The 22,434-nt window shown below is 47.0% G+C and overlaps 6 protein-coding genes across 6 annotated transcripts; 3 read left to right on the top strand and 3 right to left on the bottom strand.

Annotated features, from left to right (window-relative positions):
- Window positions 1-173: 173 nt before the first annotated feature.
- I302_106256 (uncharacterized protein) lies at window positions 174-1,430 on the bottom strand (the record flags this gene model as incomplete). The annotated part of the gene is made up of 5 exons (XM_019192000.1): window positions 174-319; window positions 398-491; window positions 576-1,053; window positions 1,118-1,170; window positions 1,230-1,430. The coding sequence occupies 5 exons, from the start codon at window positions 1,428-1,430 to the stop codon at window positions 174-176; spliced, it is 972 nt and encodes a 323-aa protein (XP_019046630.1).
- Window positions 1,431-1,989: 559 nt separating this feature from the next.
- On the top strand, window positions 1,990-8,201 carry I302_106257 (uncharacterized protein; the record flags this gene model as incomplete). Its single annotated transcript, XM_019192001.1, has 6 exons — window positions 1,990-2,328; window positions 2,390-2,425; window positions 2,480-3,742; window positions 3,861-5,491; window positions 5,595-6,106; window positions 6,184-8,201. 6 exons carry the CDS (start codon window positions 1,990-1,992, stop codon window positions 8,199-8,201), a joined length of 5,799 nt encoding a protein of 1,932 aa, XP_019046631.1.
- Window positions 8,202-8,876: 675 nt separating this feature from the next.
- I302_106258 (uncharacterized protein) lies at window positions 8,877-9,683 on the bottom strand (the record flags this gene model as incomplete). Its single annotated transcript, XM_019192002.1, has 4 exons — window positions 8,877-8,965; window positions 9,098-9,189; window positions 9,265-9,334; window positions 9,470-9,683. 4 exons carry the CDS (start codon window positions 9,681-9,683, stop codon window positions 8,877-8,879), a joined length of 465 nt encoding a protein of 154 aa, XP_019046632.1.
- A 1,978-nt stretch (window positions 9,684-11,661) lies between these two features.
- I302_106259 (uncharacterized protein) lies at window positions 11,662-12,241 on the top strand (the record flags this gene model as incomplete). The annotated part of the gene is made up of 3 exons (XM_019192003.1): window positions 11,662-11,758; window positions 11,881-11,954; window positions 12,179-12,241. The coding sequence occupies 3 exons, from the start codon at window positions 11,662-11,664 to the stop codon at window positions 12,239-12,241; spliced, it is 234 nt and encodes a 77-aa protein (XP_019046633.1).
- Window positions 12,242-12,628: 387 nt separating this feature from the next.
- Window positions 12,629-15,473, top strand: I302_106260 (uncharacterized protein; the record flags this gene model as incomplete). The annotated part of the gene is made up of 18 exons (XM_065870239.1): window positions 12,629-12,688; window positions 12,744-12,765; window positions 12,828-12,859; window positions 12,930-12,939; window positions 12,998-13,016; window positions 13,076-13,112; window positions 13,167-13,203; window positions 13,262-13,493; window positions 13,563-13,587; window positions 13,657-13,682; window positions 13,740-13,849; window positions 13,918-13,988; window positions 14,045-14,121; window positions 14,211-14,325; window positions 14,454-14,704; window positions 14,831-15,083; window positions 15,218-15,341; window positions 15,433-15,473. 18 exons carry the CDS (start codon window positions 12,629-12,631, stop codon window positions 15,471-15,473), a joined length of 1,542 nt encoding a protein of 513 aa, XP_065726311.1.
- A 498-nt stretch (window positions 15,474-15,971) lies between these two features.
- On the bottom strand, window positions 15,972-19,472 carry I302_106261 (uncharacterized protein; the record flags this gene model as incomplete). Its single annotated transcript, XM_019192005.1, has 13 exons — window positions 15,972-16,014; window positions 16,077-16,152; window positions 16,235-16,589; window positions 16,681-16,939; window positions 16,995-17,083; window positions 17,145-17,259; window positions 17,322-17,462; window positions 17,526-17,734; window positions 17,808-17,940; window positions 18,006-18,921; window positions 18,992-19,103; window positions 19,167-19,225; window positions 19,361-19,472. The coding sequence occupies 13 exons, from the start codon at window positions 19,470-19,472 to the stop codon at window positions 15,972-15,974; spliced, it is 2,619 nt and encodes an 872-aa protein (XP_019046635.1).
- Between the last annotated feature and the right edge of the window lie 2,962 nt (window positions 19,473-22,434).

Here is a 22,434-nt window from a genome sequence, read left to right on the forward strand (position 1 = left end):
CATGTAACATGACGACGGAATCAAATTCGTAGGTGCAGGTGTAGGTGGCAAACAAGCATCCATTGTAAGAGATATCAGATATATATGATACATGTATAGAATTGGGCGTATAAGATATACATGGCGCATTCATGGAATGATGGATCTTATACATGCTGATAGACTACTTCCACTCATGTGAACCGTATCAACATGTAAGTCCAGATGAACATGACCATAACCAGCACAACCACACCGATGGTCAAACAGGTCGTACTTCTCCCTTTGGACGATACGCTCGAGAGATGTTTCTTGGATGACTTGGTGACCGTTAGATTATCTATTCAAGTCTAATCAGCTAATTTGGTCAAGAAGCAGTCTGACGGGTTCTAGCGGATAACGTGAATGAGTCGCTCACTCTCCAAGGTGTTTTGTGAATTCTCCAAGATATTCTTCTCATTCTCCAGGGAATTCGAAAAATGAACAGCATTCAATTTCAAACGATGTGACATCTAAATATCGCATCATGGCATGACAGATATCAGCTATATCCACGCTCGTGCTATCGAGTAAGCTGATGAAAAGACTGCACTCACATCTGCTAATTGACCACCCAGTTCCTCATGTAATTGAGCAGAACCAATCCCGCTCCTTGGTCCTGTACCAGCTAACAGACTTTCCCTCGCTCCTGGTTCATTGTTACTTTGTCTCGGTGCTCTGACAGGTTTGAGAGGTAACAATCCTTCATCTGAGCCTGCCAGATCCAATTTTGACCTCTGGGCGAGGTATTCGTCCACTTTGGATCTTCGCTTCCTGACACCATCTGATGGCGGTATCAAGCTCGGCATTGGAGCAGCAGGATGTGACATGGGCGGTGATGTTTGAGACGGGGAGGAGGCGATAGGTTCAGGTGGTGGAGGTGGATTGGAAGGATTAGGAGTCATAGGTAAAGCTATCAAAGCTGGATTAAGGGTTGGGGTAGGTAATGGTGATGTCAATCGTATTCGGAAGGAAGATTCGACCGAAGAGAGTTCTTTATCGAGGTTTGAGAGAGTCAAAGAAGTGGATGATGATCTATTTGCGAGATGGATCAGCTATGTCCTTATATTTTCTGCTTGGTAAGCTGAACTACACATACTGTTCATTCCCATCTTTCAAAGCATCCAACAATGCCCTAGCGTAGAGGACAGTCTGCTCAGTAGTATGTCAGCTATAAGATGTTTACGTTCCAAGCCAGTCTTGGAGCTCACCTCCCATTCCTTCTTCGCTGCGTACGATTCACTTGCCATATCCACATCGTCAGAGTTGACCTTGACTTCGAGTGATTTCACTAATCGGATTAGGTTGATCAAAGCGTGTTGGTTCGAAGCTGCGTTCCTCGCTGCTTGTACGGCGACTGGTGAGGGTTTCTCGGGTAAATCAATGGATGGTATCTGGGGAGAAGCTATCATTTTATCTTCATGCGATCTCTCGCTTCCTATCGGTATTGCTGATTGTTGGTATGCTTATGCTTATGAGAAATGCAGATGCGAACATTAATTCATGACGAGGTCATCTAATGACGGACATTGCTGAAGATGAGTTAAGCGCTGGAGACAAGTTGCGGGGTCTCCGAACGTTTCAGGTGCCACACTCGGTGATATAGCCTCGATTCACCGTACGTAGTCAGGTGTCAGGTGAAATGCGCAATGTTATGATCTTGTCTTGTGCTTCGCGTCCTCAACGTTATCACACCTCAATTCATATAACATCTATCATCTACACTCACATACATTCACTATCATACATCATATTATCCCCATCGCAAGACTTGTATTGTCCTACTGGGACTGATCTAGCTCATCTCTGATCTCGCTGTCGACCTGAAGCTTGTCAAAAGGTCGGATGGTCAGATTTTGATTTCCAGCTATATCACCCGACCAAAAGTGGAGGTCGTCCACCTTGTCTTCGAATCCTATAAATCCACCGGAAGACCCATCATCATCTTCAAATCCCTCTCAAACCCCCGCCATGCCCTCAATATCACCAAATGCCATGACGGGTACACCTGTGAACCGTTCGAGGTCTCTTAGAGCACGACCATCCGATCCAGGCCCTTCCATTCAGCCTATATCATCACCCAAGATCGCCTCTTCTACGCCCTACTCGGCCGTGCGTGCACCTACGCCTAAAGAGTTGAATCAGATCACTAGACGTCTGGGAGATGAGAATATCAGGTCTAAGAGAGAAGAGCTGCTGGTGGAGAAGGAGACGCAGCTGAAGAACGTGCTGGATAGTCATGATGATGCGATTAGGGAGCAGTTTCATCTGGAGAGGTTCGTGACGATGATCACTGGGTGGGATCCTCAGGTGGGCTTTAAGTTTTGAGTCTCTCTCAATGGACCTCAATCAAGCTGACAAAAGATATCAGGCTGCCAAAGTGGATAATTCACCGGTGTTCCTCGAGGTGAGCTATATCAACCTCTTCTTCACCGGGCATCAGCTAACATGGTTTGTCCAGTGGAAAGACCAGCAACATAATCTTCTCTCCCTACTTCCTCCATCTGCATCACTACCTACCGGATCAGCATCTGCCGGTCCATCACGACCTCGCACCTCCCTTCCTGCCCGTACGACCCGTCGACAAGCACACGAACAATCGGAAATCTTGACACATGTAGTCACACCCGTTGCTACCCCCATGGTCCGCCAGATATCTCCCACAAAAATCGTTCTCAAAGTTAACGGTCAATCTTCCGAGCCAGCCCCGCTGAGCGCAAAGTCTAAAGGGAAGAGACGTGCTAGTGATGTGTCCATGGAGGAAGTGCAAGTAGCGGAAGAAACGCCGCTCAAGGGCAAAGCTGGCAGGAAGTTGAGGGAGTCAGCAGGAGCAGAGGACATGCCACCACCGCCAATACCGCCCAAGAAGGGCCAATCATCTCGTCGAGCGACTATGGGAGTGCCCTCGGAGGAGGTAGAGGTCAAAGAGGAGATACAGGATCCAGGAGGAGGAAAAGGGAAGAAAAGGGCAAGACAGTCATTACCAAATCTCCCTACCAAGAAGACTCGTCATTCTCAGATACCCATTGAAGAGCCAACAGCAAGTCCATCACCTATCATCGAAACTCCTACTCCGCGAGATCCATCACCGACACCCACACCTGCACCTGCTCCTCTCCCTTCATTAGCGCATCTACCATTCCCCCCACCACCGTACAGACCCACCGAGCGACTCAAGGGACCAAAGGTCATACAGTATACAGATCCTTCCCAAAGACCTCTCACATCTCCAAAACACGATGGTCATATCTCTCCCATTCTCGAATCGTATATCCACCTGGAAGATACAGGACCCGCATCAGACATGAAGACGTTAGAAACTCGCGCAGCCAAAGATGGGTATTTCAGAGCTAGAGTCATGTACCTCCAGTCCCACGGGAGACTGCAAAGATTACTAGATGAGGCTGAGAGCGATGAGGTGTCATTGACAATATCGAAAAATACGAGTAAATCGCAGAGTAGTAGTATTAGTAAATTACCAGCTAGAAAGACGGATTACCAAGATTCCCTGATGGCGCATATGGTACAAGTGAGAAATGCGATGTTGAATGAGGCGAAGATGAAGCCTGTGATTTGTAAGCGGATTGCGAGGATGATACAGGTCTATTGGGAACGGATAGAAGGTAGAGAGGAACGGGAACGATTGGCTGAGGAGAAGGAGAGGAAGAGGTTGGGTAAAGAGTTGGTCAAAGGTTTGAGGAAGAGATGGGGTCTAGCTGTCAAGGTGAGTCCGATCCCTTTCATGTACAGTCATCCAACACCTATCACCAGCATCATATCGTCCTTGACGTTTTCAATCACCGTCGCAATTGAATGGCTGACTCGATTCTGATGATATATAGATCGTACGAGCAAAATTACTTGAAATTCAGAAGATCGAACAGGATCGTCTAGGCAAGGAGCACCTTCAGAATATCTTACAGCGGAGTACGGGATTACTAGAAGCTCAGGTCACTGGACCTGAACAGGATGAGGATGAGGAGGACAGTGATGATGATGATGTGTCAGACGCCACGGATGATGTGTCGGCTGCTGAGGATACCGAAGGAGGAGGAGAAGTGGAAGATGAAGAGGTGGTCCCAGGCGATTCATCGGTACCTCCCGAAACTCCAATAGAGGTAGAAATTGAAGAAATGGAGGAGGTGGAAGAGGGAGATGATGTTGATGACGATGACGACGCAGAAGCCGGTCAAGAAGAGGAGACAGATCAGGCGGATCTGCGGTTTCTGGTTGAACAGGGTGTGGAACTGGAGGATGGTGTTCAAGGGGACGATCAGCCAGATGACCAGATAGATGTGACCGAAGGTACAGCTACCGTTGAGGCATCGGAAGGCGAAGTGACAACAAATGGGCACACTGTAACCTCATCACTCCCGATTGACAACCGTTCAATACCCACCGATACCACCAAACCCAGTGAACCTCCTACACCTCCGCAGACGCAGAACGCTGCGCCCTCTCCCGATCCTCTCGACTTTCTGTCCGCTGCTCCCGATTCACCTAACATCGTCAAGCCTCAGACCAACGGTCATTCCTCCCCTCCTATGATCTCAGCTCCTATTCCTAGATCTCGTCGAGCAAGGAAGATCAAACCTCCACCTGCTCCGCCCACAGATGAAGATCCCGATGCCAATGATATTGAATTTTCCGCTGTGAACACATCTGACGTAGATGAGCAAGATGCGGAGCTGGATGTGGAGATGGAAGATGAGGATGAAAAGCAGGAAAGGGATAGTGAAGATGAGGGATTGCTTAAAGATGCTGATATACCGATTGAAGAGTTGTTGAAGAGGTATGGCTATCCTGTCCCTAGTGTGCAGGGTGAAGACGTGGAAGAGGAGATAGAGGTGGAGAACGGGCCAGATGCTCTGACCAAACAAGAAATCAAGGAAGATGTCGTCACTCCATCAGCATCACAGGGACAATCACAGCCTTCGGAGGTGAACGGTGATCAGCCCAATGGCGAAGAGCACGTTGGAGAGTCTACTATACAGGTCAATGGTCATAGTTTGGAAGACGCTCAACAAATCAAAGAAGTCGCTACGGATCGATCCCTGCTGGACGAAAATATACCTGAAGTTCCTATCTCACCGCAAGTGATTATCGAAGGGAACAGGCCGAAGAGAGAAAGGAGAGTACGATCAGTATGGTCGCCCGACGAGAAGACACCGCAGCATCTCTCGTCGAACCGCCGTGCCAAGATTGAGGTCGTTGATGAAGAGGCGGAAGAATCCAGTCCTGAGCCCACTTCCTCGGAAGAGGACGAGTCGTCCGAGGAGGAAGATGAGGCAGAAGAGGATGAGGAAGCGGCTGAAGGGGATAAGGGAATGGAGGTCGATGAAGGACCAAGAGTCAGACAACCTTTCTTGCTTCGAGGCACACTTAGACCGTATCAGCAAGCTGGTCTAGAATGGTTGGCGAGTTTGTGGGAGAATGGAATGAATGGTATCTTGGCGGATGAGATGGGTTTAGGGTGAGTTCGCGGGTCTACTGGAAAAGGTGATCAATGTCGATATCATACGATCGCCCCTGCTTTGAGTGGAGGAGGATGCTGACCCTAGTGCTTGATCTCTAAGGAAAACCATTCAAACCATCTCTTTACTCGGTCATCTAGCATGCGACAAAGGGATATGGGGCCAACATCTCATCATCGTACCTACATCCGTCATCTTGAACTGGGAGATGGAATTCAAAAAGTTTTTACCTGGTTTCAAGGTTTTGACGTATTATGGAAATCAGAAGGAACGAAAAGAGAAGAGAGTAGGATGGCTAGCAGAGAACTCCTGGCAAGTTTGTATAACATCTTACCAGATTGTCCTAGCAGATCAACATATCTTCAGGAGGAAGAACTGGTCATACCTCATTTTGGACGAGGCGCATAATATCAAGAATTTCCGATCACAACGGTGGCAGACTTTGTTGGGTTTCAAAGCTTCCCGAAGACTGCTTTTGACTGGTACACCGTTACAGAATAACTTGATGGAGCTCTGGAGTTTGCTGTATTTCTTGATGCCTGGGGGGATTGGGGCGGACGCTACGGCCGTGGTGGGGTTTGCGAATCATAAGGAGTTCATGGAGTGGTTCTCGAGTGAGTAAAATGACACTCAGGTCCGAGTCATCACATCCATTGTCTTGTGTGAAAGCAGCGCTGATCCTCGGACTTAGACCCCATGGATAAAGCTATCGAGACAGGCGACGCGATGGACGAAGAAACGCTAGCTACTGTCTCCAAGCTGCACACCCTACTCCGACCTTTTATCCTTCGTCGACTAAAGTCAGAGGTGGAAACGCAATTACCGGGCAAGTTCGAACATGTCGTTTACTGCAAATTGTCCAAACGACAACGATTCCTGTACGACGAGTTCATGTCTCGATCATCTACCAAGGAGGCTTTAACAACTGGTGGGTATCTAGGAGTGATGAACACTCTGATGCAACTTCGGAAAGTGTGTAATCACCCAGATCTCTTCGAGGTCAGACCTGTCAGGACGAGTTTCGCCATGGATACCGTAGCTAGGGATTTTGAGCCGCAAGATATCCTCATTAGACAACGCTTACTTGCTGAAGAGGATGATCGCAAAGTCGATATCTTCTCGCTTGGTCTAGGAATTACCACCAACGAGCAGGAATCAGGATGGGTATGTCGATCAAGGCAAGAACTGGATGCCAGTGACAAATTACCTTATGCGATCGAACCTGTTACTGTCAGGAGAGGCAAGTTCCCAGCTGGGCCAAAGAAGGATACTAGGACTGTAGAAGGTTGGTTGAAGTATCAAGCATGGGCTCATGAACAGGCCAGTATACTTCGCTGGAGATCGCTACGAGATGTCAACAGACGAAGATGCGCGCCACAGCCAATATACGGATCAACTTTCCTGAACATGATTGGTCACACACCCGATTACCTTTTGCCCCTCACTTCGACGCCAAGGAAAGATGAACTGTTTGCTGAGTACCGACCTCCGGCCAGTGCCCTTGTACTTTCTCTACCAGATCGAGCCAAAACGCTAGAACCGATAATTGATCTTTTCGCGGTAATGCCTCCAAATGTTGTAGCTCGAGATATGTCGAAATATGCCTTACCAGGACTATCCTTGTCATCTCACCCATCGTTCAGTGAAGAATCCTTCGATACCCTACATCGATCAACAGTCAAACTCCAGATCGCCTTCCCCGATTCAAGTCTTCTGCAATACGATTGTGGGAAACTACAGACTCTTTACACAATGTTACGTGATCTCAAAGTTGGTGGTCATAGAGTACTGATCTTCACCCAAATGACCAGAGTACTGGATATACTAGAGATGTTCTTATCCTACAATGGACATAGGTACCTGAGATTAGACGGATCGACCAAAATTGAAGATCGACAAATCATAACTGAACGATTTAACTCCGATCCCCGATATTTCGTATTTATCGCCTCATCCCGATCGGGTGGAGTGGGGATCAATCTGACAGGAGCGGATACGGTGTTTTTCTATGATTCCGATTGGAACCCCTCGATGGATCGACAATGTATGGACAGGGCGCACCGGATTGGTCAAACGCGCGAGGTGCATATATATAGATTTGTCAGTTCTCATACGGTCGAGGAGAATATGCTTAGGAAGGCGGAGCAGAAGAGGATGCTGGATAGGATGGTGATTCAGGAGGGGGAGTTTAATAATGATTGGTGGGGAAGGGTAGGGTGGAAAGACATGTTTGGGGATGTGGACGGTACCACTGAGGTTGACGGTGGTACTGGGGCCAAGCGGGAGGCTGCGGGGGACGAGGGAGGAGATGGTGTAGTGGATGTTGATGTGGAGGGTACACCGATAGCAGAGGAGGTGACCAAGTTGAAACCACGCGCAGGACAGGAGAGGGAATTAGCGAGAGTACTAGCTCAGGTGGAAGATGAAGAGGATGTGCAGGCTGCGAGGATCGCTCAGAATGAGAATGAGCTGGATTTCCAGGAATTCGACGAGGTTCCCAACTCAGCCACCACCACATCGAAACAGAAGGTTTCTTTCGAAGTGGAAGGGTCTAACACGCCAGTTACTCCTCGTACGCCTGCTTTGGAAGGTGAGGTAGAAGAAGGGGAAGAAGAGTACGAGGATGATGGGATTGGAGGGGTGGATGAGTATATGTTGAAGTGGGTTGAGGAGGATTGGATGGGATACTTCATTGGATTTAGGGCTTAGGGTGGGGGGATGGGTTGTATAATGTTACATCACTGTACTTATGCATTTGTTTTTGGATGTGCGTGAGACTGCTCTGGTACCTCACGCGGGCATTGTGTAATTCTATTAACAGGAGAGATCTCATACGATTGAATTTGCATTATGCATGGGCTTCCTGTAATCGTGCATATGTATGATATATAATCTGAATATGAGTTCTATGTACGATGTTACACAATATTATACTGTCTTTCTTCCTGCGGTAAATGATCTGTGATATATACAACTAACAAAGCAGGAAAGATCTGCCAGAACAATCGAAGGCGATGCAGTCGAGCCCCCTCAAAGGAGCTCTAAGCAACTACCGCCGCCGCACCTTCTGCCGTTCCGATGAGAGTCTGTCGGTGTAAGGAACTCAAGGAGATGGCGTAGTTGTGGTGAGTGACGAGGTGTTTGTGTTTGATATATTGATGAATCAGGTGTATCAAGCATATCAAGTGCTAGCCAGAAGATACCACCATCACCTTATATGCCTCTGACGTTATATGTTGTTGAACGTGTACCTACCAAGAGGGTGATAAGATAATTGCAAACGGTAGCTGCTGTCAACAATCTGTATGGCGTGCAATCACATCGCATCAGCTTTATCCATGCAGTACAGTGAACAAAAGCCTGAGGTGAGTCTATGCATGGTCCTTACCCGATGACAAGACGACCCAAAACTTTGTATGTACCCCTTTGAGCATAGTCATGTACAAGTGAGATAGTGGATAAGATGACCGATGCTATGTATGGATATACAAAATATCAACAGTCAACCTTGTGCATCTTACAAAAAAAACGGATTAAGGTTTCAACACCGCCGAGGTCCGGTGAATGTTGATCCGTTCCTGAGCGACGAACAAAGGTGTACTCACCAATACCGGAGATAACCAACAAGACCAGACTGGGAATAATGATCCGTAAGTGAGTGAGGGAAGAGTCCCCTCCGCGATTCTCCTCGATCAACCTGGTTCCCCAGAAGGCCTAAGCGTCGTCTTGTAATTCTTTTGGGAAGGGGAAGAAGAAGGACGGACGGACTTACGTGATGAGTTGGTAGAGCAGACCGAGGGTGGTGTTGATTAGGTCCCAGAGGTTGGCGGAGTAGGTGAGTTCTGGTGATTGATGAAATGTCAGCTGGGTTGTATGGTCGAGGAAAGTAGAGGAGGGGTTTGTTCAGGCGACTGTGTAGGTGTGGTAGGGTGGTATAGTGTGTAGGGAGCAGAGGGAAAGTTGGGTGTTCGGCTCACTGTGGTGTGATTCCACTTCAACCGCCAAATATATTGTCATTCCCGCAACAACCATTTCCAATAACGTACTAATGATGAACGCGAGTCTGTACCAGTTCCATGACCATCCTTGTCCGCTGGGCTTGAGGGGTTCAAGAGGATCGACGATGATTTTCGAGGCCGGGGCTGATGGTTGAGCAGATGATGATTGGAGGAGCGCAGGTGAGTGAGACATGAATGGAAAATGTTTGAAAAGGATGTCGATCATTGTGAAGTTGGAGATACACCGTATGAAACAAACTGTCAAATCGTCAGATATGTATACTGTATAGCTATTCAAGAATTGAAGTGTATGTTAGCAGTATAAGCAAGTCACTTACAATGAAAGAGAGAGAGAGTGAAACTGAAACGAACGACGATAACCAACCAGTATTTATATCTTTTGAAACCTCTCTATGAGTCGGATATCCTTATCATCCATATGCATAATCTAATTAATTCCATATACTTGGTATTTCGTAATCGCATTTTCGAAAAGCTGGGGAAAATGTTACGATACGCATATCATCGCTGTCATAGTAAGAAAAGAAAAACGGTAGAAATGGATGATGACGTTATGCAACGCTGGGAGATGGTGATACTGAATTTCTTGGTAAAGGAGTCAGTTTACAGATTGTTTCGCAGAACGCAAAATTCGGGAATTCCCATCATCACCACTAGTTTTTGATGAATATATCCCTAAGGTGGTCCTCCCGACTGAGTTGGTATGGCAAGGCATGTACTATGTGAGGGGGGGACGATATTTACAATTACCGATGGTGAGATTGTATCTGTGCATCGTGCACTAGACTACAAAAGTGTTCTGAAGGAAGGAAGGCATGTATCTGTCCTTTCTTATAGAAGATCGGGGTTTTCCAGAAAAAGAGAGCGGTGTCAACCCCAAAGAAGTGCACGCCCCAATCAACCCATCACATCACGTTTTGCAAGACAGAGGCCTGTGCGAGTACCAGATTTTGGGATAAAGGGATACAGGGTCGATTGGAGTGTTTATGGTTATCATCTGTCTCAGAATCTCAATGGTAGACTACCAGTACAGGCATGGTGTACATGCTTACCGCACGTATTGAGGTTGAGAGCGCCAAGAGGTTTTATACGATATCTCATCACTCGTTGAGATTTGTCTTTCCCTGAACACAGATAGATCGACTCGTCTGTGTGGTATATGCCCCACTCGTACACAATGCGTTCCAGAACTTCAGGCGCCGAGGACAGACTGAACGTCCAACTCTCGAGGCCTGGACCATATTGGTGGTCTGACATCATCAAGTTGCAGCTTACGATTATCCCAAGCATGGGGTTTGGAATTGTTTCCCATCACGGTCGATCGTGCAAATGCTCCCTTTGCTGATCCGGTGATGGTCTGAGATGTCCATGATCGGTGATCTTACCCAGCCAGTACCGTGTAGAAAAGACACCGCCATGACCTTCTACAGATAAATTACGCTAAAAAAGACACTATCCACCTAATGATCCGATAGCGCATGTTGGCCGTGCGTACTGGATCCGACCGAAGCAACCGTCCGGATCTTCAAAGGTCACGATGAAGTGCACTGGTCGATCCTTGAGATCACTGAGATGTAAAATTACCGTTGAGAAGGTTCCCAGTCCTAAATATGCCGAAAGATTTTCAATTCCTCGTCTGCATCCTTTCATTCTGTGTGACTCATCTGCGCGGCCATCAGGAAGACAATCGTTGTTTGACCTCCATTCTCGTTCCGATGTTGCATGATCGACCAAAAATACCTGTGCACCAGTCTGTGTGTCGATGTATGTTCTGCAAAGTCGCTGAAAGTCTCTCCCTGTGTGCTCATTTAGCACGCCGCATGGACAATCGTGCATCGCCTTGTCTTGTCATGCATTCGACTGGGATAATCGAATGTCCTTTCCTTCTTTTTAACTCTGTCGATTAAAGTGCCACAATCCCCCTAAACGTGGCACTCTGTATACTCCGTCCAACGGGTCAAAGTAGCGAAATGACGTCAATCCATTTCAAGTATATCCCCCAAACCAAAACTCAACTGTACGGTGGTACAACGATGGAATGTTTGCTTGAAATCAGAACGCCTTTCTTCTTCATTCTTCCATCTTATACATTCACCTTAACAACTTCACCTATACCGTCGTAAAGAATACACAAACACATACTTATCAAAATGGCTCCCGCTGGTACTCAATCTCCTTCTTCAGAGAAACCCGACCCTTTGGTACCGGGTGGTGGAAAACAGATGACTCAAGCTGATCAACGACCTGGTGAGCTGATTACACCACCATATCCACCCTCTCCCTCCATTTCGTACTACCCCACTCCTCGTCCTCCTGCATCATTGAAGATCAGTGCATGTATTGATGATTTCGTGATTTGATCATTGTAGAGTCGTCCGGTCAAAACCCCGGTCCCGCTCCTGGTGAACAAACTTCTGGTGGTGTTTCCGCTGAAGCTTTGAAGGTGAGTTTGGAGACAGACATCCCGCTCGAAAATATCCTTTTATGAATCATTGCTGCTCCATACCCTCCATGACGACAGTGTTCAGCCATGGTCAGGTGGGCATGGCGTTTGTGATCACGTACACGAAACCTGTCTCTTCACTGTTCTACCAGCATCACCTTCATTCCTCGTCTTTCACCTGTCCGTACACTTCGTTGCTCATCCAGCTGACTCACCTTCGACAGACCGCCCAACAATCCGCATCCGCCGTCGAAGCTGAATCCCGAAAGGACGTTGAGACTGCCTAATCGCAAGGAAGCCGGTACAAAATGGACAGAGAGAAGTAGTTCTAAATATCGTATGAAGTCACACATGCATATAAAGTAAATTGGTATCTGTCTCATCGTCTCCTTCTCCAGAGCGTGGTCATTTCCACGACCACCAACGCTGCCAGCGATATCCCAATGCTCCCATCGCTAGTCTCGGCATGGTTATGAGATGCATGGACGGTGATTGGGTGTAAATCATCGGTCCGGTAGTAACCGGATGAACAACTTGCAATTGGGTCTGCCCATCACTGTACATCTTCGCATCGCATATTATACATCTTTATATATGTATCTCTTTCTGACCTAGCATCAGACATCACTTGTAGTGTATAGAAATAGGTAGAACCAGGTCTAGAAGTCGACAAAATGACAGCTCAAAAAGGTGTCGATGGCAAGGAAGTCGCAAAGCACAATAGTAGGGAGAATGTGAGTGTTCCTTGATGCAACTCGACACGGTCAATTCTGATATGAAAGCGAGCAGGGCGTATGGATCGTAGTACATGGTACGTTACCCATAACATATAACGAGAGGTAGAAAAAGGTTTAATGGGAAGATTGGTGATAGGCAAAGTGTACGATGTGACTGATTTCTTGGATGTGAGTTTGTTTGTGTCCAATCTGTACGAGTGCGAAAGGAAACGAAGCTGATAGCCGTTCATACGTGTAGGAGCATCCTGGTAAGCTCATATTCCTGAACGGTGCTCAAGAGATCTCAGAGCTGACTGGATTGTATAGGCGGTGCCGAGATCATACTGTGAGTTTACCGTCATGAAGGTGAATGCAAACAGACCGGATGTCTGACCGAGTGAATAGACGATATGCCGGTATGGATGCGACTGAGGAGTATGAGGTGAGTCCATTCACATGCAAGCTCGGTGGACATACTCTGATGATACGTACACAGCCCATACACCCCCCAGATGCCATCATAGACAACCTCGGTTCGTCCCATCCTACCTCTCAATCCTACTTCTTCGACTAATCTAGACATCACCTCAGACCCATCAAAGCATCTCGGTCCCCTCATTCCGTCCACACTCCCTCCCCCACCGGTCTCAGCTTCAGCCCCACCTCCAACGTCTGTGGCTATCCGGCAAAAGACCAATGAACCGCTGGCAGGAGGCGAGGAGGAATATGCTAAACCGCCTTTGGAGGAGATATTGAGTTTGCACGATTTCGAGGCTGTCGCTAGGAGGACGATGGGTAAGAGGGGGTGGAACTATTACAGTTCGTGAGTTGTTGCCTTTCCATATGTTCGCAATATTCTGCTGCTGGGGTGAGCTGATTTGTGTGCTGGTAGGGGTGCGGATGATGAGATTACCATGGTGAGCTACCCGCAGTCCATCGTAAGGAAAAGGATACGATGGTTGTACACTGATATACTCGACGATTAGAGAGAAAATCATAACGCATATCATCGGTGAGTGCCTCCAATCCATCAGTTCAGGCTGGGATGCTAACCCGACTATATCTACAGGGTATGGTTTCGACCTCGGATCTTGCGAAATGTCGGTACGGTCGATTACTCCTCCACTATATTGGGCTACAAGACTTCCATGCCAGTCTACATCACCGCTACTGCTCTAGGTGAGTAACCTTTCCGGAAATGATCGGTTTGCGGGGAGCAGTCTTAACATATGTTCACGTGTGCCCAGGTAAACTTGGTCATCCAGAAGGAGAAGTCACTTTGACCAGAGCAGCAGGGAAACACAATGTCATCCAGATGGTACGTTCTGCTAATCACCTCGTCACGCTCAGCGCTAATTTGATACGATACGGTAGATACCTACCCTCGCGTCATGCTCGTTCGACGAGATGGTGGATGCTGCTATTCCGAATCAGGTACAATTCCTACAGCTGTGAGTTATCGTTCAAAGCATCGTCCACTGCATTCTCCCCAATTTGACGTGTTCGTTTCCAAACTGATCTTCTGACCGTGTCGGTGCAGCTACGTCAACTCGGATCGATCGAGGACCAAAAAAATCATCAAGCACGCCGCTGAGAGAGGCGTGAAAGCTCTGTTCATCACTGTTGATGCTCCTCAATTGGGCAGACGGGAGAAGGTGGGTTGCTACATCGATCAAATGTGTTATCATCATCTTCATATTCTAGCCGTCATTCAACCATTTCGTGTCATGCGGTAGATGATGGGACGAGTCGGTGCTGATACCTCGTTTGGTGAATGCCATAGGACATGCGAACCAAATTCGTCGGTAATGCCTCGTCCCAACAAACCCAAGGAGGTGACAACTTCAAGCGAGACCAAGGAGCCGCACGAGCCATCTCGTCGTTCATCGACCCGTCATTGAACTGGAATGATCTGGCCGAGCTGAAGGAAGCAGCCGGGGAGATGAAGGTCATCTTGAAAGGTGTGCAGTCATGGGAAGATGCGGTGATGGCGGCTGAGTATGGATGTGATGGTGTGGTGTTGAGTAATCATGGGTGGGTGGATTCTCTGTGCAATGTGCCTTTCGACCATATTCTCTCTTATCTTGCCATACTGCTCTCGACATGTTCTCGTTGCAACAGTGGGTAGGAGACAGTAGGAGCTGATATCCGTTTAATCAGTGGTCGTCAACTTGACTTCGCCCCCTCTCCTCTAACGATCTTACCCCAAGTAGTCTCCATTCTCAAACAACGAGGATACATGACTCCCTCAAGACCTTTCGAAGTATTCATCGACGGAGGTGTGAGGAGAGCTACGGATGTGCTCAAGGCTATTGCGCTGGGAGCGACGGCTGTGGGGATTGGGAGACCAATGATCTACGCTATGAGCACTTACGGGGAGGACGGGGTCAGTAGGGCGTTTGAGATATTGAAGGTTAGTCCATCGCCTATCGCCCTGTCACCAGGACAGTGATGCTGCTGTCACTTCTGGTCTGCATCACATCTTAGATGAGCGACTACATCTGGTTGTGTTCATGGACATACCACTGATACAAATTCTGACAACAGGACGAATTCGAAATGAACATGCGATTGATCGGCGCACCGACCTTGTCTGACGTGGTGCCTAACATGGTGGATATTTCGTCTTTGAACGCTGCGAGTGGTGGTATAACAATGTACGAGGAGAACTGTGAGTTGAATCCTTCTCTGTACTCCTTGCCTGGGTAGTGTCTATGCACTTGATAGAGGACAATATGACTGATCGATGGGTGTGATGATAGACGAAAGGATGTTACCTGTAGGAGTTAAAGCCAGACTTTAGTGGGTCTCGGTGGACGATATCGACACGATGAGGGGAAGGCTAGATGCCGAAGAATAGATGACATCTTGTATACTATCTTATCTGAATTATCGTATGAATGTATCTCTTTGGGTTATGGGAATGCACATGAAATACATAAAATCAAGTTCATATCCTATTCTATTCTTCCTTTCCTTCAGGCAAACATTACTGATCATTGTTTCTCTTCCATTCTATGAACAAGTACTCCCATTCTTACATGGCTCTACGTTTCCAAACGCTTATAACACGAATTATATATAAAATTCTGCTACAATATATCTACTTTGAATTCAATAACAAGAAATGTGAGAAAATTTGAGAGCGGAATCGAGAGGCAACTTGCGGTACTTGTTTCGTAATGACCATACCAGTGATTGAACGTTATTTCCGTTTTCTTTTTTATGTTGGTCGATCATACCCCAGCAATATGCGCTTCACACGGCCGACAGCGACGAGGTGTCGTATGAAAGATTCATTTTATTCTTCCGAGAGTTTCTCGAGTTTCTCGACATATGCGCCACTACACCCATAACTCGGAATCAGATCTCACTCACATCGTTGATAAATTGTAGCGCTACTCACATGATCTTACAGTGCTGACTCAGCTTCCTAAACCCATCAATGATCACTTCGACCTGGTTCATACACTTCTTCGATTCTAATAAATGAAATTACACCCCGATATCAGCCTTTCTGTTCGCACAATTTCAGTGAGAGAGGCCAACGATCAATCAACGTACCTTCGACCTGACCCAACTTCTCCAAGATCCTCGAACCATCAATCAACTTGACTACGACACCATAGCACGGGCTCATCCCATACGGCCCACTGATCCCTCCTCGATGTCTCCCCGAAGATTTGTTATCGGGTATCTGGCTGTTGATCCCTGCGAATGTTGCTGGGGGTGTATCTGTGCCGGCACCGAATTGAGTTGGCGATGAAGGAGGATTAGGAGAAGTCACCACTCGTTCATAGTACGTTTGTAGCGTTTTGATCAATCCAGCACATTCGAATGCCAGGCCCAGGCCTACCGATCGGTCAATCTCGTTATCGAGGGGATGTAGGTGCATTCGAGCGGTTTTGAGACACAGGGCCTACAGTATGCATCATTGCATGTCAGCTGAATCCATTTGTCTTTTTTCTGTCGTGTGGGAAATGACCTCTATCAGGAGGGGTTATACTCACAACAATAGGAATATCAGGTTCAGCCCACGTATGATTCAGTATGAATTTCGCAGTCCATTCTTCGGGGATGTGGCTTTCGAGCCAGATGGATGTTTCCATTATTTCTTTGTACGCTGTTGGATAATGCTCGCGCGGTGTGAACTTCTGAGAGGTACCGAACAATCCCATGGATCGGAAGGACGATGCCAGAGATTCCGGTGGTTGATCGAGAAGGGTCATCGACCTGTAGATCAAGGTCTCTGCGGCTATGATGAAACAGCTGGAAAATTGGGCTTTGTCAGCTACGCCGAGTCGAGACGTCGTTTCACACTCACAATATCGATTTAGGAGGAATTGGGTTATCTCGATAAGGCAGATCGTACAAATCCCGTAGAGTCATATCGGGTTCCGAGTGTAATATATCCTAGCATTGAGTCTGATCAGCTACGGTGCACAGGTTCTATTTCGGAAGAATCAGTACTCACAGAAAAGTAATCTTCCCTTGATCGAGGCAGAGGCGTAATGATCTCTTCGTCTCTTAGCGTTGATGGCCAACCATGAGTGATACATCCGCCTTTATCGTTACCCCAAGCTGACCAGCTGCAATTGTGATGTTAGAACACTGTCAACCGAGTACTACATCCAGACATGAGGCCACTTACAAAGCGTGAATTCTTTCGGCCAACTCCCACTGACTGGTAGGAGGATCAAGCAAGTATTTTGGTTTACCCTCATACGCCGCTTGCAGCTCTGGATTGAATATCGAGGATGGGATCCGGTGTAGTCCACAAGCAACGCAGAGTCTACCGAGAGACTTCAGCAATCGCATTGATGCAGATCAATCGAATGAAATGCATGTCACTTACGCAATGGTTTTACAGGAAAATTGAAATCCCTCGTGCACTCTACCTTGAGTGAACAGCCACTTTGAGAGATTCTTGCTCGCCCTGATGGCATCGACCAACCTATCTTGCTTTCTTATGGATATCTCCAATTTTGAACTTGCGATCTTGAAGAGTGGCTCAGCGAGTTTACGAATACTGGGAACGTAAGATTCTGTGGCTGCTATCGTGCACTGTGGTAGATAACAACGGCGCTACTGTATCAGCAGCTTTGCCAATTCTGATGGACGAAAGGGTCCAGCTCACCATCGAGAAGACCAGACAAGGGTGAGGCCTTTGTTTCTCGGGTAAAGCGAGTCTGCTTCGGAACTCTTCTTCGCTGAACATTTCAGATCCGTACAATGGTCGAGGTGTGTCCGTTCCGAAGAAGAGATCAAGTCTGAAGTCATGAAATCAGCATTTTGCCCAACTCTCGACTGAGGAGAAAAGTCGGGTCAGACTTACAGATAATCTCTGGCACCCTCGCTCAGCTCCTTCGCTCTGATAGCTTTCGCCTCGGACCTCACAGATTTCTTGACTTGCATGACACTGCGGACGACCTCTGAAGTGTCTGTTATCCCAAAATTCGGGGGGATGACCGTCTTCGAACTGAGAGCTTCCAACCAGTTGGAACCCATATTATCGTTTGAGAGAATTCCGGGATGTGTCTGATTGAGGTTGGGAACTAATCCTAGAGGCTTGAGAGGCGACATCGCATCGACAGGAGTTAAAGGGGAATGTCCGAGTGGAAGATTGATATTGAGCCCATTGACTCCAGTGGCTGGCGATGACGAGTGATTAATGAGATTCGGAGGAGTAGGCGAAGCGGTAGAGTCGTGCGATGGAGCACGAGATGATGCTGCAGATCCATTGGCAGTAGATGGGATAGAAGTGTCAAATAACCCATTGACCGGAGGGGAATCTGACGGGTTAAGGAAAGAGATATTGTCGGATGATCCTAGCATCTGCCACGGCAAGTTACCTTGATGTATCTGAGTAGTGGGCAATTGGTTGCTCGGAAATACAGGCTGATGGTTGACTTGATTAAGGTGGAAGAAAGAGTTCGTTGCCGATGAAGGCCAAGGCCAAGCGGACAGAGGCATATCGTTGATGTCCACCAGCTGATCCGAATCAGGGTTCAACAGTTGATCCACGGCATTTGGACTGGGTGTCTCAGCATGTCCAGTAGGAAGCTGAGGTTGCTGGAATCCAAGAAGGTTGTACCCGGCAAAGTTGGGGATACCATTATCTTGCCCAACCGTGCTGCTAGAGGAGGATAAGGGTATCTGACCAAGCAAATTATCGAAATCGATTGGACCTAGACCGGAAGCAGCCGCTCTTCGTATGACTGCTTCTCGGAAGTCCTGCTCGTCCATCTCAGCTGGAAAGGAGTCAAACCGTTTCACATGAGCGTTAGGTCACAGGCAATCCGTCAAACAGACAGAACTCACCAAGCTTCTTCTCGAGCTTCTCGACTCTCGAAGCGGGACGTACAGCATCATAGACGCATCGATCTTTACGTTTGGCGCATTGATCGCACATAGGCTTCTGGGCCGAGCATTTCTGTAAGAACAGAAGGAAGTCTCAGCTTATGAACCTTGGAACAGGGGAGATGGGAACACTTACAAGCTTTTTAGCTCGACACATAAGACATGCGTCACCTCGTCGAAGTGGTTGACCGGGAGCTGAAGACATTCAAGCAAACTTAAGATCAGGCTTCTCATCACATTGTTAAGTGCATAGCAAGATGACACCGTGACTAGACCAGAGGATCAAGGATGGGGAGCAGGAAATAAAGGATAGGAAGAATGCAAATTTACCTCGTCGTCTACCATGTTGATGGTACCCAATTTTAGCAGTTTCATCGTTCTCATCTCGTTGATGATGGACATGATCGTGTTCATGCTTATGTGATCCAGCTATAGGAGGCATCTTGGTCTCTGTTATACTGTGTTTGTGTTTATGACTTGGAGATTTGCGGGGTCTTGCAGAGTTTGAGTGTGGCGGACTATCCTCGTTCAGCTTCTTCGAACGTACTTGTGCTATATGTATATGTAGGTAGTCCAACGAAAAAGAGAAGTTATCAAAGAGAGAGAGAGAAGGAAGAATGGAAGATGATCCAATCGATCGATGAGTGTATGTATAGATGTATCGAGAAAGAGACACGATCAATGATTGTAAATCAAGGATTAATTAAAAAAAAGAGTGTTGTAAAGGACGTGTGTTTTGATGGGTGGATTGGATGATGAGCAAAACCATCAAACCACGTTGACAAGTGGTCAAAGAGCCGCGTTGATCGGAAGATTAAGGTGTCGCCGACGGGTTACACAGAAGTCAAGTCCCGTGCCGTGTAGTAGATGTATGCGAAGAAGGTAAGAGTGAATTGAGAGGAAGATGGATGGGAGGATGGATACGTGGATGATTATATTTCGAGCAAGAGCACCACCGGTGAAGTTGGTCGAGGTGAATGAGGTCCGATGGCAAAGGCGAAAACAAGGAGAATAAGGGATAAGAGAATAAACAGTTTCAGCTTTATAGATCTTGTAGACTAACGAAGATTGATGATTGATGCGCACAGCCAGATATGTGATAGGTTGGGTAACCGTCGGGATTGAATGTATGGGGGTTTAAGAGGGAAGAGAGTTTGGATCTCATGGAGTACCGTTATATAGATTGGAAAGAGACTCACTCATACTTGCTATGCTATGCTGATGGAATGGTATTGTATAGATATATATCTCCTATCAATCTTAGAGGCGATATGGAAAGCGACGAGAGAGGCGATGTCAGAATGAATGACGATGGAGTTGGAAAGATATATGAATGAATGTAGGTTGAGGTTGAGGTCGATCCCACGGAGATGTACAATCGAGTTATGATGTTACTTGTTCTTGGTAATCATATACCGTATAGTCAAAGGACCCCACTCCACCTCGCTTGTGATTGTGTTGACAATAGCAATGAGATTGAGAGCACGGAGATTGACCACTTGTTTCGAGTGATATTGAGAATGGATACCTCGCTTAACGTTATTGATACAGTATGTTCGATTGATATCGATTGGATAACCTAGTTTAGGTTTTTTGTCTTCTGTCGGATCCCGATCACCGGTGATGTAATGCTGTAATGCTGTTTATCTTCTAAAATGGCGATGAGACGATCTTCTTTTGGTTTAGGATTGGGTGTCAGTTGATGCGATATATTCGGACACAGGTCTTGGTCGATCTTTCTATATTATTATGATGCCTTGTGATGGTGCATAGGCATAATCAATACCATGCACACCCAGTGGGGGAAGGCGCAGTTCTCGTTTTATTTTGGTGAGAAGCTGCATGTACTTTTTATACACAGTACTCGTACAGGCAGGCAAATGACGGAGATTGGTAAATCCAGTCCAGTCGAGTCCAGTCAGATCTGACAGGTACAGACCTGATTGTACCTTTTTGGTTTTCGTTTTCTTGATTGAGGTACAGTACTGCACTGTGAGAGCGGTGTATCCAATGCGGTGTATTATCAATCCAATCCAGTCCAATGCAATCGCCGTTTCAACAAAAGAGTCACAGCGCCTTTCTGTTTGACTCGAGTAAGCTTAAACGTTTGTCGTCGTCATGCACAGTGCGTTATCGTGTGTTTAGGCCAAAGGAATGGGTCGAGACGTCGTTTATGGGTGAGGTTTGACCCATATGGCTCACCTATGGGAATGGGTGGAGTTTTATCGTCAATCTCCGTTGTTTGCCAAGTCAATCTTGGTCCGTGCGATACCAGTGATATGATGTGATCGTTACAGGTTGATGTTGTAGATAGATGGCGATCTTCCCGACGTACCTGTGATGTGTGGTGTTTGTCAATCAAACGAGCTATCTCGAACCCCTCGTTTAGGTGAAATCGGATCTACTGTACCTCGAATGTGTGGAAGAGGACCGTCTCGTTTTTCTTTTCCATGCATCGACATTATATATGTATGTACCATGTCGACTGGTACCTATACCCTCCTCCACATGCATATCTCTTCGCAAGCTACTGTCTGTACAAGGACATGGAAACGAGAACGCAAGCGCTAAAAACAGATTTCCTGTGTATCTTAGTCAGCTTGACTAACGATCGATAACAGGCACTGGATGTTGAGTATCTGTAGTACCCTTTCAATTTACATCCGAGGGGAACCAGTGTATTTAGATTTAAACTCTTTAGACTTGATACTGTCTCTGTCTCTTGTGTGATCTGACCCTGTTAGCTCCATGTTCTATGCGGTGCATCGAGGTACATCATGTACGTCACGACGATGCTATGCCATAGGTTGTCGACTACCGTACGTGGTTTGTCCTGTACGATTGACCGATTTTGAGTCGTACCGGCAAGTAGTAAGAGTAAATTTAGCCTAGCCCCTGAATGAGAATGACTTGATCTTTCGGGATTCGCACAATTCCGACCAATATGTACTGGTACATAGTCAGCTTTGGGTCCGGAGGGGGAGGGAAGGGGGTTATGTAATGATCGAGTAGAGATAGGAAATAACCCTCAATCAATCTTCAAATAGGCGCCTGCTTGGGAGACGGACATGAATATGGATGGATCAGGGATTGATATTCTTGGTGTTTGATCGAGTCGGAATGGATGTAATGGGGGAGGTGTAGGGGATGGATCTGGTCAATGGGATACATATTAGGGAGTAGTGTACCTCGCCTTGCGAATTGCTATACTGCATGCACTTGGTGACTTGACTTGAAGCAGATGCGATATTTCTTTTAGGTCCGAGACGCATGAGTTGAAGGCACTGATCAGAATTAGTACTATACTGCAAAGTATGACGACTGACTCTTTGCATGCGTTTCGTCTCTATACCTCCTTCCCTCTTTCAGATGGATACCATCTAGTATCATACAAGACGTTAATC

Source organism: Kwoniella bestiolae, chromosome 4 (assembly GCF_000512585.2).
Source record: "Kwoniella bestiolae CBS 10118 chromosome 4, complete sequence".
NCBI classification, from domain to species: domain Eukaryota; kingdom Fungi; phylum Basidiomycota; class Tremellomycetes; order Tremellales; family Cryptococcaceae; genus Kwoniella; species Kwoniella bestiolae.